General features: G+C 44.2%; 2 protein-coding genes across 2 annotated transcripts in view; both read left to right on the top strand.

The window, feature by feature from the left end:
* The window catches only part of abcc13 (ATP-binding cassette, sub-family C (CFTR/MRP), member 13), a 31,771-nt gene extending 22,694 nt beyond the window's left edge, over positions 1-9,077 (top strand). Inside the window, exons 18-24 of the mRNA XM_042067376.1 lie at positions 116-242; positions 605-706; positions 1,481-1,624; positions 4,867-5,025; positions 5,623-5,789; positions 8,081-8,275; positions 8,524-9,077. Coding sequence (XP_041923310.1) covers positions 116-242; positions 605-706; positions 1,481-1,624; positions 4,867-5,025; positions 5,623-5,789; positions 8,081-8,275; positions 8,524-8,644 — 1,015 coding nt within the window. The 3' untranslated portion in view covers positions 8,645-9,077. The remainder of the gene's footprint in view (positions 1-115; positions 243-604; positions 707-1,480; positions 1,625-4,866; positions 5,026-5,622; positions 5,790-8,080; positions 8,276-8,523) is intronic.
* A 5,040-nt stretch (positions 9,078-14,117) lies between these two features.
* On the top strand, positions 14,118-17,063 carry lyz (lysozyme). Its single transcript, XM_042068270.1, has 4 exons — positions 14,118-14,373; positions 14,622-14,777; positions 15,042-15,117; positions 16,885-17,063. The coding sequence occupies exons 1-4, from the start codon at positions 14,241-14,243 to the stop codon at positions 16,961-16,963; spliced, it is 444 nt and encodes a 147-aa protein (XP_041924204.1). The 5' UTR covers positions 14,118-14,240; the 3' UTR covers positions 16,964-17,063.
* The last annotated feature ends 674 nt before the right edge of the window (positions 17,064-17,737 follow it).

The raw sequence follows: 17,737 nt of genomic DNA on the forward strand, positions 1-17,737 counted from the left end.
AGTGGATGTAAGATGAATACAAACACAGTTTGCAGTGGGATGTTTTGTGTGTACCATACACATTGTGTTGATTACTGTCTTATGCCATAATAAAACCTCGTTGGTTTTGGTGCAGTTGGGTCTCATTGCGGTTAGACGCCATCCTGTGGGTCCTGGTTTTCCTGGTCACCGTCATCCTGATGGACAGTGCCGACACCGTGGATTCTGGGATTGTGGGCTTGGCGCTCTTGTACACACTGAGGGTGAGTACTACAAGCATTTGTGTCAAGTTGTTTTGTGGAAAGACGTTTAACTAAAGTGTATGTGGGTAGCTAGTGTTAAACAAGACCTGCAGCAATGTTTATTCATGTCACAGGGCCACAGGTATTTGAATTGGATTTTTTGCAGATGATTATTCATGTTACAGGGCCACAGGTATGATTTAAATGGGATTTTTGCAGATGCTTATTCATGTTACAGGGCCACACAGGTATGATTTGAATTGGATTTTTTGCAGATGCTTATTCATGTTACAGGGCCACAGGTATGATTTAAATGGGATTTTTTGCAGATGCTTATTCATGTTACAAGGCCACAGGTATGATTTAAATTGGATTTTTTGCAGATGCGGGGAGTTTTTCACCAGTGTAGAAAGGCATCCGCTGATGTTCATGACTGCATGCTGTCTGTGAGGAAAGTGGCTGAATATTCGAATCTGGAGAAAGAGGTATTTTGGGAATGGTGCACTGGTACATTTGTATACTAATTCAGAAACAATATGAAGGTCCTGCAAAAATGACCATAGACATTGTGTGTCGTAGCCATCCTCTGTATTCATCCTTCAGTTTATTATGTTGGATCAATCATGCTCTTGAGACAGCCATCACACTATTGGTATCAAAAGAGTGGATATTCTATATATTTTGACTCTGATGAAGACGCTGTGAGAGTGGAGACGTTGAGCACATCACCACTCACCAGCGCCACTAAAGCCCGGTTCCAGTATTCGTGTGCTCTGGTCCTTCTGTAAGTTCCGTCTTTTGAAGTGGCCCAAGGCCTGCTGTGGACATTATATCTATTGTATCCTCTGTAGAACCCACAACAGAACGAGCATGTTCATGTTCTATTGGTTTGTCTCACTGACCTCAAGGGGAGGAAGAGGAGCCCTATCTGCAGTTCCCATTTACAAGGAAGTTTATTGTCACATGCATATAGTTACTGGAAGTAAGAAATGCAGTGAAATTATGTCTGGTGTCAGCCTATTTGTGCAAAGTGGGGGGGGTAAAAAGTGCAGTAGAAGAGGGGTTTAGTAGATTAAGTGGCAAGGGCTGCATAAGAAAGGTGGGAGAGGATTGGGTTTTGTGACTACATAGGCGTCTTCTTGATTTCAGCGGTAGGAATAATCCATTGTTAGGATGAGAAGAGTCCTTCAGAATTGCTGTGTCAGATTTATGGTCTCGGAGTACCTTTTATCAGACAGAAAATCCTTACCTTCCCACAGGCCCCGTGGGTGCTGCCCTGCAGAGTCCCCCCTGGCTGGCCACAGAGGGGAGAGATCGAGTTCAGAAACGTTGAGACCAAATGTCCAGACGGCCACCTACCAGCGCTCAGGGGACTGTCCTTCCACATACAGAGAGGAGAGAAGGTGCTGTGGACTGCCTCACTTTTGCTTCAGTACCTCAGAGCAATCCAGTAACTGCATGAGTATGGTCTGAGCGCAATCCAGTAACTGCATGAGTATGGTCTGAGCGCAATCCAGTAACTGCATGAGTATGGTCTGAGCGCAATCCAGTAACTGCATGAGTATGGTCTGAATGATCACGTCCTCTTCCAGAGTCTATTTCCACGGGAGAATAATGTTAAATCTTGGTAGTTTCACAATGAGGGAAAGAGATTACTCGTATGTTTGTGTACCTCAAAATATAGTATTTATGTTTAGTGATTGTACTGTATGTGTCAATTTATCGAATTAATAGCAACTGGACAATTGAAAGAACTACAAACATACCATATATCATACCAAAACTGTTCTTTCACACTTTTCACCCTCAAATTGTTAATTTTGAAAATATACCACTTCAACATAGCATAATAAACCACTGGAATGGAACAAGTGCAACACACCTTGGCATTTTGTTAAAATTTCGTCCCTAGTATCTGTGAGCTATATGCTAGCATTTCTTCACATAAAGCCAAGCATCATTGTCGTATTTCTTGCTAATTTTCCACAGCCATGTTGTTTAGATGTAGCGGCATTCCCACCTGCATGTTGTTTAGATGTAGCTGCATTCCCACCTGCATGTTGTTTAGATGTAGCTGCATTCCCACCTGCATGTTGTTTAGATGTAGCTGCATTCCCACCTGCATGTTGTTTAGATGTGGCTGCATTTCCACCTGCAGGTAGCATGTTGTTTAGATGTGGCTGCATTTCCACCTGCAGGTAGCATGTTGTTTAGATGTGGCTGCATTCCTACCTGCAGGTAGCATGTTGTTTAGATGTGTGTGAGGACTGAGGCGACCACCCCACGTTTAGGGAGATGCGCCACTTGATTAGGTGGTGTTGAGGGAAGGCAGGAGACGGCAGTTCTGTACAAAAATATAATTTATTTAGTCCATAGACAAACAGGCAGATCCAGGAAGCACAATTTAGAGTCCAAACATGAAATCCGGGGATCTTCAGTAGACAAACAAAACATGTACCATGCCATTAAACTAGGCACCAGGAACCTAACCTTTCTAGGCTCCCTGTCCAAGCAAGGCGACCTTGCAACTTTGGATCTACCTTCCCCTTGCCTCACAAAAAGCAAGGGTTAACTTTAAATGACAACAAACAAACATTTAACTGCCCTGGCTCTCTGGCGCTCTCTGGCCCTGGCTCTCTGGCGCTCCCTGCTGGCGCTCTCTGGCGCTCCCTGCTGGCGCTCTCCGGCGCTCTTTGGCGCTCTCTGGCGCTCCCTGCTGGCGCTCTTTGGCGCTCTCTGGCGCTCCCTGCTGGCGCTCTTTGGCGCTCTCTGGCGCTCCCTGCTGGCGCTCCCTGCTGGCGCTCTCTGGCGCTCCCTGCTGGCGCTCTCTGGCGCTCCCTGCTGGCGCTCCCTGCTGGCGCTCCCTGCTGGCGCTCTCTGGCGCTCCCTGCTGGCGCTCTCTGGCGCTCCCTGCTGGCGCTCTCTGGCGCTCCCTGCTGGCGCTCTCCGGCGCTCCCTGCTGGCGCTCTCTGGCGCTCCCTGCTGGCTCTCTGGCGCTCTCTCTGGCGCTCCCTGCTGGCGCTCTCTGGCGCTCCCTGCTGGCCCTCTCTGGCGCTCCCTGCTGGCGCTCCCTGCTGGCGCTCCCTGCTGGCGCTCTCTGGCGCTCCCTGCTGGCTCTCTGGCGCTCTCTGCTGGCGCTCTCTGGCGCTCCCTGCTGGCGCTCCCTGCTGGCGCTCTCTGGCGCTCCCTGCTGGCTCTCTGGCGCTCTCTGCTGGCGCTCTCTGGCGCTCCCTGCTGGCGCTCTCTGGCGCTCCCTGCTGGCCCTCTCTGGCGCTCCCTGCTGGCGCTCCCTGCTGGCGCTCCCTGCTGGCCCTCTCTGGCGCTCCCTGCTGGCGCTCCCTGCTGGCGCTCCCTGCTGGCTCTCTGGCGCTCTCTGCTGGCGCTCTCTGGCCCTCTCTGGCGCTCCCTGCTGGTGCTCCCTGCTGGCGCTCCCTGCTGGCGCTCTCTGGCGCTCCCTGCTGGCGCTCCCTGCTGGCGCTCTCTGGCCCTCTCTGGCGCTCCCTGCTGGCGCTCCCTGCTGGCGCTCTCTGGCCCTCTCTGGCGCTCCCTGCTGGCGCTCTCTGGCGCTCCCTGCTGGCGCTCCCTGCTGGCGCTCCCTGCTGGCCCTCTCTGGCGCTCCCTGCTGGCCCTCTCTGGCGCTCCCTGCTGGCACTCCCTGCTGGCGCTCTCTGGCGCTCCCTGCTGGCCCTCTCTGGCGCTCCCTGCTGGCGCTCTCTGGCGCTCCCTGCTGGCTCTCTGGCGCTCTCTGCTGGCGCTCTCTGGCCCTCTCTGGCGCTCCCTGCTGGCGCTCTCTGGCGCTCCCAACTGGCGCTCTCTGGCGCTCCCTGCTGGCGCTCCCTGCTGGCGCTCTCTGGCCCTCTCTGGCGCTCCCTGCTGGCGCTCTCTGGCCCTCTCTGGCGCTCCCTGCTGGCGCTCTCTGGCGCTCCCTGCTGGCCCTCTCTGGCGCTCCCTGCTGGCCCTCTCTGGCGCTCCCTGCTGGCGCTCCCTGCTGGCGCTCTCTGGCGCTCCCTGCTGGCTCTCTGGCGCTCCCTGCTGGCGCTCTCTGGCGCTCCCTGCTGGCGCTCCCTTCTGGCGCTCTCTGGCCCTCTCTGGCGCTCCCTGCTGGCGCTCCCTGCTGGCGCTCTCTGGCGCTCCCTGCTGGCGCTCCCTGCTGGCGCTCTCTGGCGCTCCCTGCTGGCGCTCTCTGGCGCTCCCATGTGTCCTCCTGCGTCTCCAGTCTATTGTGTCTCTCCCGTGTGACATAAGCCATTAAATAGGCAATTACCCAATTAGGTCTGGGCTAAACCATTATAGGGAATGTGGGGGTGGTGGTGGTCTGTACCATTAACCCAATCACAGTTAAAATCAACACCTTAATACAGACACATACATACGACATAAACCCATACGCAGCCATAAACTTGGAATAGAGTAAAGATGAGTGTTTGACTGCATTCCATGCAAGTGTGTCACAAGGCAGTTTTACCAAAGGTAGTCGTGGGGGGAAAAAAGAGGACTCCGTTTTCACAATGTGGCTGCATTCCCACCTGCAGGTAGCACGTTGTTTAGATGTAGCTGCTTTCCCACCTGCAGCTAACATGTTGTTTAGATGTACCTGCATTCCCACCTGCATGTTGTTTAGATGTGGCTGCATTCCCACCTGCAGGTAGCCGTGCTGAGCAGGGAGAGAGCTGGGATGGAGGCATTGGTGAGCTGCCTGCTTCGGACGCTAGAGGACGTTAGTGGGACGTTGCTGATTGACGGAGTCGACGTGGCCTGTCTGGGCCTGCAGGATCTGCGGCGCCGAATTAATGTCATCCCTCAGGTGAGACGAGGCGAGACGCGAGGAGAGGAGGCCGAACGTACCGTACGCTTGCAGCTTTCAGGCAGTTGAAGTATAGCTACATTCTACACCTTTTTTATTATGCAGTTTGTGATGGAATAAAGTATCTGCCAAATTATTGAGTACAAAGTGTAATTGTGTGAGAACAGTATATTTGTTGTCATTGAATCAGAAGACAAATGTCTGGTGCAGCCTTGGCCTCTACATACTGGCAGGGGCTCCTCTTTTAGATCTGAGGTCTGAGTACCGGTATGTGTCGCTTTGATTAGGGGTGTGAGTTGACATAGCATGTTATTTGATCTCAAATGCACCTTGTAGTCTGTGTCAATGAATCCTTCCTTGTGTAGCGCACGGCAAATGTTTGTGCTTCACACACTTGTAGCACTTCTGAAAACATGCTGACAGGACGTATTCACAGCGGGGTGTGTCGCTGGCGCTATGTGGCGGTGTGTCTTGGCACGGCTCTGAAGTTCATCCGTAGGGTGTGGCCACAGAAGGTGCAGTGTGTGTGTGTGCAGTTCACATTTCTCATGCAGCCTGCCATGTGGTTGTTTTGTTGTGCTCTGTTCCCCTGCCTAGGCGCCTGTGGTGTTCTCAGGCTCGCTGCGTGCCAACCTGGACCCAGCCAGGATGCTTCCTGACGCCCAGGTATGGTGGGCACTGGATCTGTGCCACCTGAAGGAGACAGTGCAAGTGCTGCCAGGACAGCTGCTGCACCCAATGCAGGATGGCGCTGCCAGTCTCAGGTAAAAGCCCTAAACACAGGTGTCAGGTGAGGCTGGTCACCTGTTTTGTCTGAAGGGGGGGGGGGTGGGCAAGCAGGTTAGTTTGTAGATAATGGCCATGGGTGGAAATGAAAGATGAGATGTTGGGATGTCCTTGCCCGTGTTTTGTGTGAACTGGCTTGGTGAAATTTTTAACCAGGAGCAACGACTTAATTAGCTGGCTCAAAGGGTGGGTGTGTCAGAACATATCGCACAGGCGATATGTCCTCACCGTGAGCACCCACGCCACTGAAATAGAAAGAACAGTAAAAGTGCTCTGGAACATGGGCCTTAGTCAGAGTTCAGTGCACTGCACTCAAGGCCCTGTAAACAAAGCTCACTTTAAGAATGCTTAGTCAGTGATTTAATGATCTAATGCGCAAAGCTCGCTTTAAGAGCGCTTAGTCGATGATTGCCAGACGTCATACTCTACCTGTCCTACAAAGGTGTGTAAAAGGGCCTATCCAGAGCACGTCATGTTTGTCAACCATTTTTTCTGACATTTTATTTCTATTGTTTGGATGATGTAATGGCAAAAAGATGAATGTTTCTCTACATACAATAGCATTGTTCTGTGTGTCTTATACCGCACCATATTGTATGGTCCATAGTATACCATACATTAAACTAAAGTGTGTTATTTTAAACTGAAGTACAAAAGTCATATAATATTGTAAATGCAACAACATAAATGTATAATTCAGTAAATACACTGCAAAAAATGAATTCTAACCAAGTGTTATTGATCTTATATTAAGATTAAAAAATCTATTTGGTATTGTTTTTAGTATGAAAAGACTTACCTAGCGCCCTCTCAAAAGATCATTTTGACTTAATTTAAGAAGACTTTAACTTATTTTAAGGAGTCTTATCAAAACAAATTTGCTCAACGCACTGGCAGACAAATTTGCTTGTTTTCAAGATGAGATGTCTTAAAATAAGTCAATTGTTTTTTAAATTAAGTCAAATGATTTCACAAGAAAGCGCTAGGTAAGTCTCTTTATACTGAAAACAATACCAACTAGTTTTTTTTATCTTGATATAAGATTAATAACACTTGTTTAGATTTTGTTAGATAAGCAGTTTTTGCAGTGTAATGAATGATAATAATATAGTAAATATATAATACTACTACTACTACTACTACTAATAATAATAATAATAATAATAACAACAACACTAATAATAAAAATATAGTGAATAATACATAATAATATAATTTCAAAATATCTTTGTGTAAAGCTCTTTGTGTTATACTGTACACTGCAAAAAATGCTTATCTAACAAAATCTAACCAAGTGTTATTAATCTTATATCAAGAAAAAAAAAACTAGTTGGTATTGTTTTCAGTATAAAGAGACTTACCTAGCGCTTTCTTGTGAAAACATTTGACTTAATTTAAAAAAAGATTGACTTATTTTAAGACATCTCATCCTGAAAACAAGCAAATTTGTCTGCCAGTGCGTTAAGCAAATTTGTCCTAAAAAACAAGCAAATTTGTCTGCCAGTGCGTTGAGCAAATTTATCTTGATAAGACTCCTTAAAATAAGTCAAAGTCTTCTTAAATTAAGTCAAAATGTTCTTTTGAGAGGGCGCTTGGTAAGTCTTTTCATACTAAAAACAATACCAAATAGATTTTTTAATCTTAATATAAGATTAATAACACTTGGTTAGAATTAATTTTTTGCAGTGTATGCATGAAAATTGTGCTATATAAATACTTACTTACTTACACTATAATTCTGATGTCCACTCTAATGTGTCTGTTGTGTCTAATGAGGGTAATGTGTGTGTTGCGTCAGGGAGGGTAATGTGTGTGTTGTGTCTAATGAGGGTAATGTGTGTGTTGCGTCAGGGAGGGTAATGTGTGTGTTGTGTCCCAGTGAGGGTAATGTGTTTGTGTTGTGTCTAATGAGGGTAATGTGTGTGTTGTGTCCCAGTGGGGGTAATGTGTGTGTTGTGTCTAATGAGGGTAATGTGTGTGTTGTGTCTAATGAGGGCAATGTGTGTGTTGTGTCCCAGTAAGGCTAATGTGTGTGTTGTGTCTAATGAGGGTAGTATGTGTGTGTTGTGTCCCAGTGAGGGTAATGTGTGTGTTGTGTCTAATGAGGGTAATGTGTGTGTTGTGTCTAATGAGGGCAATGTGTGTGTTGTGTCCCAGTAAGGCTAATGTGTGTGTTGTGTCTAATGAGGGTAGTGTGTGTGTGTTGTGTCCCAGTGAGGGTAATGTGTGTGTTGTGTCTAATGAGGGTAGTGTGTGTGTTGTGTCCCAGTCAGGGTGAAAAGAGGCTGCTCTGTGTGGCTAGAGCGCTGCTGAGGGGCTCCAGTGTCCTGCTGGTGGAGGAGCCGCTGGCCTCCGTGGAGCCCGAGGCAGAATGTCTGGTCCAGCAGGTCATCCACACAGAGTTCTCCGAGTGCACTGTCCTGACCTTGACCCAGAATCCGCACACTGTAATGGACGCACACAGGTGAGTGGCTTCGCTCACTGATGCGTGAACATTTCAAATTCCACATCACACACATAAAATGTAAACGACCCTTTGAAAGATAGTGAGATCATGTACACTGTTTTTCTCTTGCCTCCCTTGGTCATTCAAAAACAAAAACGCAAATAAATAAATGTTGTGGTGTACCTGTCTGTGTATGTGTAAAGTATCTTATAATGATGTATGATAATGACAAATACATGTGGTCGTGTACCTGTCTGTGACTGCAGAGTGTTGGTATTGGACATGGGCCGAGTGGTAGACTTTGACACGGCCTCCAACGTCTTCCAGAGGAACGCAGCCTTGACTCCGAGAGCCCAGACTGATGCACTCAAAGGAACGCAGCCTTGACTCCAAGAGCAGACTGATGCACTCAGAGGAATGCAGCTTTGACTCCGAGAGCACAGACTGATGCGCTCAGAGTCTCCGGCAGCTGGAAGAGAAGCAAGTGATTCATGTGGACACCACTGTTTGGCTGCTACTACCTCAAACTGAAGCACGAGGTGTGCTCACATTCGCAAAAAAAAAAAAAAACATGTGTGAGCGTTTTTTTTTTATTTTGCTTTTGTTGTGAACACGTGCCAACACGGATGAATAGTTTGAAATTGGAATGTTTACACAAAAACGTTCAAATCGAAAGGTTAAAAGAAAAAGGTTTGTCTCTGTTCAAAGCATGTTAACACCTCTACGACGGAGTATTAGGGCCACACATGAAGAGAAAAAATATTTTTGCCATGGCGAGATTAAAGTCGACATGTTGACTTTAAACTCGACATTTCGAGAATAAAGTTGAAATTTAATGTCGACTTTAATCTCGACGTGTCGACTTTAATCTCGACGTGCTGACATTAAACTCGCAATAGGCCCTACTGCCTACACAGTTTAAGCTATGTAGCCTACACTAATACACAATATGTTACATGAAAAATGGGCTTCAAATAGGTGTTATTTCAGATAGATTGCAGATATTCAGATAGATTGCGTCTTGTCTGTTAACTATCATTGCCGTCATCGTGAAGTGCTGTCTCGCGGTTATGGAAATACTATGCCGTTTAGGCTAAATAGCTAGAAAAATATATGTATCCAATGATATAATGTTTCTATACGAAATGTTATTTCACTCTGTTTTACGTGGTTAAGGCTACTGCACATGCACACACATAACTGCCCTTCATGACCCACGGGCGTCACTCTCCAGGATAACATGACAAAACTCATTTTTCTAAAACTGCTTTTCCATGTCTCACCTGCAATACGTATCCTATAGGAGGCTAGAAACACAGGTATAGCCTAAGCATATATACTATTTTGATCTCGTGAGAGAATATGTGTGCATGCACTTTATTTATACACTTTGTGTGCATATGTAGGCTACTAGCCTACATGGGGTGGTCGGGAGGACAGCTTCATTCGTCCCTCCATAGACATTCAGCAATGGGCTGTTTTGCATCCATTACAAACAAGCAACGTGAAAGTCTAGGATTGGAGAGCGCCTAGTATGCCTCTAGTGCATAAGCATGAAGTTGAACATTTAGATGCAACAACTAAATGTTTAGAACAACACTTTAATAATAGGCCTACAATAAATAAATAAACCGCTATGACGTTTAGGCTACTTTTGACCATCGCATTTATCGCCTGTAACTCCGTGATAAGGACCTAACAGCAAAGTATTTGGCTGAGCAACGTAGGTTAATATGTTCTATGTTTTGTCCACATGATATAGGCCTAGGCCTATGTCTAATCATTGCTGCACTCTAACACTCTGAATCATTGTTGCACTTGTTGCATTGTTTCATTCGTCCTCCCTTTCAATCGTCCCGAGCAGTCGTTCTCTCTCCAAACTGACTTTATTCTCAAAATGGCGAGTTTAATGTCGACACGTCGAGATTAAAGTCGACATGATATTTCAACTTTATTCTCGAAATGTTGAGTTTAATGTCGACATGGCGACATTAAAGTCGATACGTCAAGATTAAAGTCGATATTACATTTCAACTTTATTCTCGAAATGTCGAGTTTAATGTTGACATGGCGACTTTAAAGTCAACATGTCGAGTTTAATCTCGTCATGGCAAAAATATTTTTTTCCTTCATGTGTGGCCCTAATACTCCGTCGTACACCTCTCAGGTCTGTTGAGGCTGGACTGGAATGTCTTTGTGGCATTCTCCCAGTAGGAAGAGGCCTTGAATGCTCTTAGTTTAGAGTGAAGTACATTCAGCTTTTTGGCAGCTTTCACATTATAAGACACAAGAGCACAATCACTGATGAACACCCTTCTCTGCACTGTGCTCTTCTAGTTGGGACACATGTACAGTACCTAAATTCATGCCATGACAGTTGAATACTTCTTCATTTGACTTTTGTACGCTCTGACAGGCAGTAACAGTAACATGATGAAAGTCAGGTGCCATGCAGCACTTGTGCCAGTGCAAGTACTAGTCCAGTGGTTCCCAACCTGGGGTCCGCAGACCCCACTAGGGGGCGCCAGAGAGTGCAGGGGGTCCGCACAATGCTGCCTGGGCTAAGGTTATATATATGTATATATATATTATATATATATATATATATTATAGAGATTGCAGGGGGTCCGCACAATGTTGCCTGGGCTGAGGTTGTAAGATAACCAAAATTATATTTGCGCACATTAAATGTATAAAATCCCAATAACACACCCAATTGGATAATCAAAGTTCTGTATAATCCAAATTAAAACATATTTTTCCACATTTAAATTCATGTAGCTATTTATTACCTCTGACCTCTGAACTTATAAGTTTGTAATTAATCGCTTTATTCTTTTTGTGTGTGTATGTGGGAAGGAGTTCGGGTAGGGGGCACTCTTAGACACAGGCAAGGGGGCCTTCAAGGAAAAAAGGTTGGGAAACACTGGACTAGACATTTCATTTGAAATCTCAATCTCAAATGCTACAGATCTTTTACATTTTCCAAAGGTTTTCAGTTTTATATAAGCAATATTATGGTAAGTGCTAAATTATTATACACTGTATAAAATTATCTTTAGACTTCAAATGTAATATGTTACAATGTATATACTGTACCATTCATGATTTTGTTTGTTATTTATTACAACTTATTTATAACTGGTCTGAGCATTAAAGCACATTATTCAATTTTCCTGTAAAAAAATCCTTGTGATGTTATTACGTCTGATGCTGCAGAGCTTGAGCTTGTGGAGCCACTAGGCTAACAGGGAAGGAGCAGAAGGGTTTGGGCCCAAGGGGTCAGCCCCTCGCTGCTTGGACCCCGATGATCGACACTTGCAGACATATTCGTACCCTTAGGACAGTGTACACCCTTGTCCCGTTATAAATATTAATACTACAGTATGCATTTAGATAGATAGATAGATAGATAGATACTTTATTGATCCCCAAGGGGAAATTCAATTTAGTATCTGAAACAAACACACATAGCTAAACACAGATACACACAAACACAAGCTCACACATACAGACTGACATGAGGATGGGTTTGGCTTTAGAACACATATTTTTGTATAAAATTTGAAAATTCCATGTATAGATAGATACTAATTTGAGTTTCAACAGTCATTGGCTCTTATTTTCCGACCTGGCGCATGGTGGAAAACGGGTTATTTTCCCAGCGCAAAGTTTATTCGTATTTTGCACATCTCTTTTGCACCAAGGGGTGTGGCAATTAACGACCTAAGGAGAGGATCTGGCATGTTGTCTAAAAATTGCTATCGTACCTAAAAGACATAATGCCACTGACCAAGAGAAACTTGGTCAGAAGTCCATGGCGAGTTGTTTATATGTTTTTTTAAGTGCGCATTATCAACAGTGATATCGGCGGGTGCACAACGCACCATGCTTCTCTCATCCACAAATGCACACCGGACAAAATATTACAAATTACACAATTACAGTGGGAAACAGAATAAAGATATTAGAATAAAGATATTAGGAAATACATGTCACAATGAGTAGTTATTCCCCATCATGTGTAGATTGGTAATGACGGAGAGGCCAATATGAAGCACAGCTGAAGACGCACCGTCACGAGACTGCAGGAAAAATGTTTTTTATTCAGTCATTCGAACATTATTGGGGTAAGCTTTTTCCAGGCTGTTTTCGATGGTAACCCATTGTCAATCAGTAGTGAAAGTAACTAACTGTGTAGGCCTATAACTGTTTTGTCGTTGACTGACACCACGGTGAAGTTAGTTTCACTTTGCCAATGACTCAATGAGTTCAAATTCCATAATAGACAAGTGCAAATGCATGTAGGCTATACTATGCTAGGTTTTAGTAAAGCATGGTTTAGTGGAATAACTGTTCCATACGTTCATGCAGATTCCTTCAAATGTGCCGCTGACTATGAAAATACTGATGCACTGTTTAAAGTTGCGCCGCTATCTGTTAAAGGGAATAGGGGCACTGACAGAGTGGAACTGAATCGAACCCTGTGGACACTGACAGAATGAAACTGAATTAAACCCTGTGAGCACTGACAGAATCAAACTGAATTAAACCCTGTGGGCACTGACAGAGGCTCGAATGTGGGGCAGATGCTGCTGCTCGTGCCACCGTATGCTGTGGGTCATGAAGAACCGCAACGAACATACAGTACAAACTGCAAAAACTGCTTATCTAATAAAATCTAACCAAGAGTTATTAATCACATACAAACTGCAAAAACTGCTTATCTAATAAAATGTGTTATTAATCAAATACAAACTGCAAAAACTGCTAACCTAATAAAATCTAACCAAGTGTTATTCATCTTATATTGTGCAAATAATAAAATCTAACAAAGTGTTATTAATCTTATATTAAGATCAAAAAAATCTGTTTTCAGTATAAAGGGACTTACCTAGCGCTTTCTCGTAAAATCATTTGACTTAATTTGATAAGAGTTTGACTTATTTTAAGACATCTCATCATTAAAACAAGCAAATGTGGCTGCCAGTGCATTGAGCAAATTTTTCTTGATAAGACTTTGTTGTATTAAATTAAGTCAAAATGATCTTTTAAGAGAGTGCTAGGTAAGTTTATACTAGAAACAATACCAAATAGATTTTTTTTAATCTTAAGATTAATAACACTTTGTTAAATTGTATTTTTTGCAGTGCAACTAGCTCAGTTGCTGCAGAACAAATTCAGAGTGTTGATGCTAAAATGAAAGTGATATTGACTGAACATGTGTGGAAAAAATGCCAGAAACAGAAACATTAGGCAGAGAGAGTATGTGGTGAACAGGATAGCATTTACCATGATATCAAGCTGACTGAATTTCAGCTTTTTGTCATATTCCATTAACAGCCAATTCCAAACATGTTTAAGCATTGGTTAAAAAGGCCATGAACTTCTCTTTTTCCTTAGAACATTTTATTTGTGTGTTATTTTCTGTTAGCCTTTCACAACCAGAGTTTTGGCAAGGTCTGTTTTGTAATCTGACTTATTACCAAAGAAGTAATTGAATGAGGGTTATAGGCTTAGAATTTGGCAACCAGAAAGACTTTGTTGCTGAATGTTTCTCAACTTCTGCAACTGTCACAGTAGAAAGTACTTGTTTCAACTGTCACAGTAGAAAGTCCCTCGATGATGTCTAAATGCCTGTAAGGACACACACACACATGTAGACACACAACAAAACAAAAGACGTCCCCCTTTTCTCTGTTTTGAAAGGTGTATATTTTGACTTTGAGTGTTTTTGTTGCGCCACATTCCTCCTCCCCTGCCTCAATATAAAGGATGGAGCAGGAAGCCTTCCTCAGAGCAGAGCCAGACCTGTAGCTGTGCCTTCCTCAGAGCCAGACCTGTAGCTGTGCCTTCCTCAGAGCAGAGCCAGACCTGTAGCTGTGCCTTCCTCAGAGCAGAGCCAGACCTGTAGCTGTGCCTTCCTCAGAGCCAGACCTGTAGCTGTATCCTTTTGAATCCCAGCTAGCCATCGCCACACATCATGAGGCTGATTGTGCTGATGGCTTTGGTGTGTGCGCCCCTGTGCTTGTCACGCCGCTTCCAGCGTTGTGAAGTAGCCAAGATCTTCAGAGCCAAGGGCCTTGACGGCTTTGGGGGACATTCCTTAGGCAACTGTGAGTAGAGTTATGCATTCAAATCAATTACACTACACATGTGCGTGGTTCGTGTAATTGAACATTGTTTCTATGGATGGATCTATTAATGAACATATTTATAGACATTTATCTAAATTATTATTCAGTGTTTTTTGTCCCAGTGAGTGTATGTTAATTGTGGAATGTGTCAGATTGACATAGACTGACATTTTGAAATTTGTCAGTTATGCACAGTATATTCTTGACTCGGCCTGTATACTCTGTAGATGTGTGCATGGCCTTCTGGGAGACCAAGTGGAAGTCTCATAAGGTGAGATCTGCCGATGTGGGGAAAGACTACGGAATTTTCCAGATCAACAGTTACAAGTGGTGTGATGATGGAACCCCTGGAGGAAAGAATCTGTGCAAAGTGAACTGTGCAGGTAGAGTTCCAAAGACTATTGTTACTTTTATTACTATGGTTACAGAACATTTAAACATTCCGTAAAATATTGCTTTTCATTGTTTAATCAAAAGCTTGAGTCAAGACACAAAGATCCTTGATTATAAAATCTCCGCTTTAACCCTCTCTGCAAGACAGATTGAAAGAGAGAGAATTCCTTAAAAGACTTGTCTGAAAGCAACACTTTAAAGGTCCATGCAAATGAGGGTTATTTTCAACATTTTTACTCGTATTTCTTTAACAGATTTGCTGAACGATGACTTGGTGGCTTCTATTAATTGCCTGAAAATCATCGTGGAGCAGGATGGGCTGAAGGCTTGGTAAGTCCAAGTCATATGGGGGCAGCTGTGGCCTACTGGTTAGGGCTTCGGGCTTGTAAGGGTTGCCGGTTCGATTCCCGACCAGTAGGAAAAATGTGGGTAGGGGAAGTGTTTAAGCACTGCTCTCCCATGCCCACATCAACAACTGAAATGCCCTTGAGCAAGGCATCTAACCCCTCACTGCTCCCCGCGCGCCGCTGTAGCAAGGCAGCTCACTGCTCCTTGTTAGTGTATGCTTCATTTCACTGTGTGTTCACTGTGTGCTCTGTGTGTTTACTAATTCACAGATGGGATAAATGCAGAGACCAAATTCCTTGTATACACAAATACTTGACCTAGGAACCTGATTTTATTTATAATGGAAAATTCTTATGGCCAGAATTAAAACACCAACACTCCACTCACTTTGGATTTCCAAGCAGTGAAATTAAACTTAAATTGGTACATTAAACTCTTACCAAATCGTTTGCAAACTAAGGTTAAATGCAGTTGTGTACTCAATGCCAAGCTAAGGTTAAATGCAGTTGTGTACTCAATGCCAAACTAAGGTTAAATGCAGTTGTGTACTCAATTCCGAAGCAAATGAATGTCTATGTTGTTTACTGCTGACATCATCAGCAGTTCCGCTACTGCTCAACACACTCTGTCTGTCATTATATAAAGCCCGCCCCATACCGGATAAGTGGTTTTGATTGGTTCCTGGGGTTTTGGTGATTTGGAATTCAGCTTGAATGGGAGGGTCTCCAAACGGACCTCCAGAGCAAATTCAAATGCGCTCACAGATTTGTCTGGGTTCACCCAAGCTACTGAAACATCACGTGTCAGTAAAATAATAATACTTATTAAATTCAGCAATAAAAATAGTTAGTGATTAGACAGACTCCACAGTTAAGTGAAGTCCCAGTATCTGTCCTAATTGCCCTCACTATCCCCCCTCCTCTGTAGACTGTGGTAATTGTGTCCATACGTGTGTGTATGTGTGTGTGTTTAGTCCACTCATATAACTTAAAAAGTACTTGTCTGATGTACAGTACTTAAAGGAACATGCCAACAGTTAGCCTATATATAAAAGGGAGCTATAGGATAGGCTAACTGCTCCAACCCACTTCCAGTGAATTATATATACTCTTTTGATCCCGTTAGGGAAATGTGGTCTCTGCATTTATCCCAATCCGTGAATTAGTGAAACATACACAGCACACAGTGTACACACAGTGAGGTGAAGCACACACTAATCCCGGCGCAGTGAGCTGCCTGCATCAACAGCAGCGCTTGGGGAGCAGTGAGGGGTTAGGTGCCTTGCTCAAGGGCACTTCAGCCGTGCATACTGGTCGGCACCCTCCAGTTACAGGTCCGAAGTGCTAACCAGTAGGCCACGGCTGCCCCGTAAAAGGTTAGAGAGTTGATTTTTTTGACCCCGACGTGAATTACAGCGTCAAAACTGGGTTATTGCACGAATGTATGTCTCACACACAGAGAGGAGAAGGGTGTGTATCACCCAGAGGAGAAGAGTGTGTATCCTCTTATCCAACTTTGGAGTAGACGGCAGACATGCTAATTTCCCAAGAAGTTGGCGTGTTCCTTTAACATTTTTAGAAAAGGCAGAGTCACCATATCTTGTTCCTCCTACATGATCATTCAGATCTGGCTCAGATCTTTGGATAATACAGGGTGATAGGAGCGTCTGCAGCAGTTCTGGGCTGACTGTTGTGATTGATGTATTAGTTGATGTTACCGAATCCTGTTCATGAGTTATTTCGCCTACAGGGACACCTGGACCAATTACTGCGACGGTCGCAAGATGACACGCTGGGTGAAAGGGTGTGACCTTGTGAAGGACAGTTGAAGGACACTGTGGTGGCATGGTGCTTTTCACTGATCCACCTACTGCAAGTGTCTGTGCATGGTGCTTTTCATTGCGTGTCATTAAAGCATTTCTCACTGAAGACAGAAGTTATTATTTTTGTAGCGTAGTGAACACAGTGTCCCTTTACTATAAAAATGTTTCAATTAGGGGTATCAATTAGGGATGAATGCTGATACTCTGGACGATTATCTTGGAGACATGGATTCATTGATCAGTCATTTTCAATTTCGTCATTTTTAACACCCTCCTCAATATTTTGACTACACTGCTTTCAAAACCAGTGATGTAAGATACTAACATTTATGAACATTTATGTGTCTTTCTGAATCGGTTTGAGATTATTATGGTTTTCCTTTTTCTCCCTCATTAGAGAGAATCAACCTCTTCTCCAGATGGGAAAGGCTATGTTTCTTTAATTCTACCCCCTGCACTTCAAAGGCAGTGATTACCGTCATATCTATAATTACCCGAGCCTGTGTGTGTGACGCCAGCTCTCCTGTCGAAGCAAAAGACTGATTAGTTTAATTGGTTCGCTAATTACCAGTGTGTTTTTAAGTGCTTTGTATTGCTAATTGCAGCCTGAGAAAAAGCACACATATAAATACCCCATGATGGCACACATATAAATACCCCATGGCATGGCGAGGGGCACACATATAAATACCCCATGGCATGGCTAGGGGCACACATATAAATACCCCATGGCATGGCTAGGGGCACACATATAAATACCCCATGATGGCACACATATAA

This window comes from Alosa sapidissima, chromosome 17 (assembly GCF_018492685.1).
Source record: "Alosa sapidissima isolate fAloSap1 chromosome 17, fAloSap1.pri, whole genome shotgun sequence".
NCBI classification, from domain to species: Eukaryota; Metazoa; Chordata; class Actinopteri; order Clupeiformes; family Clupeidae; genus Alosa; species Alosa sapidissima.

Excerpts from the sequence above, each read along its gene's own strand:
- lyz (XM_042068270.1), top strand. The coding sequence starts at position 14,241 with ATGAGGCTGATTGTGCTGATGGCTTTGGTGTGTGCGCCCCTGTGCTTG. Across the intron at positions 14,374-14,621 it reads GGGACATTCCTTAGGCAACT|ATGTGTGCATGGCCTTCTGG; the intron begins GTGAGTAGAGTT and ends TATACTCTGTAG. Across the intron at positions 15,118-16,884 it reads CAGGATGGGCTGAAGGCTTG|GGACACCTGGACCAATTACT; the intron begins GTAAGTCCAAGT and ends TTTCGCCTACAG.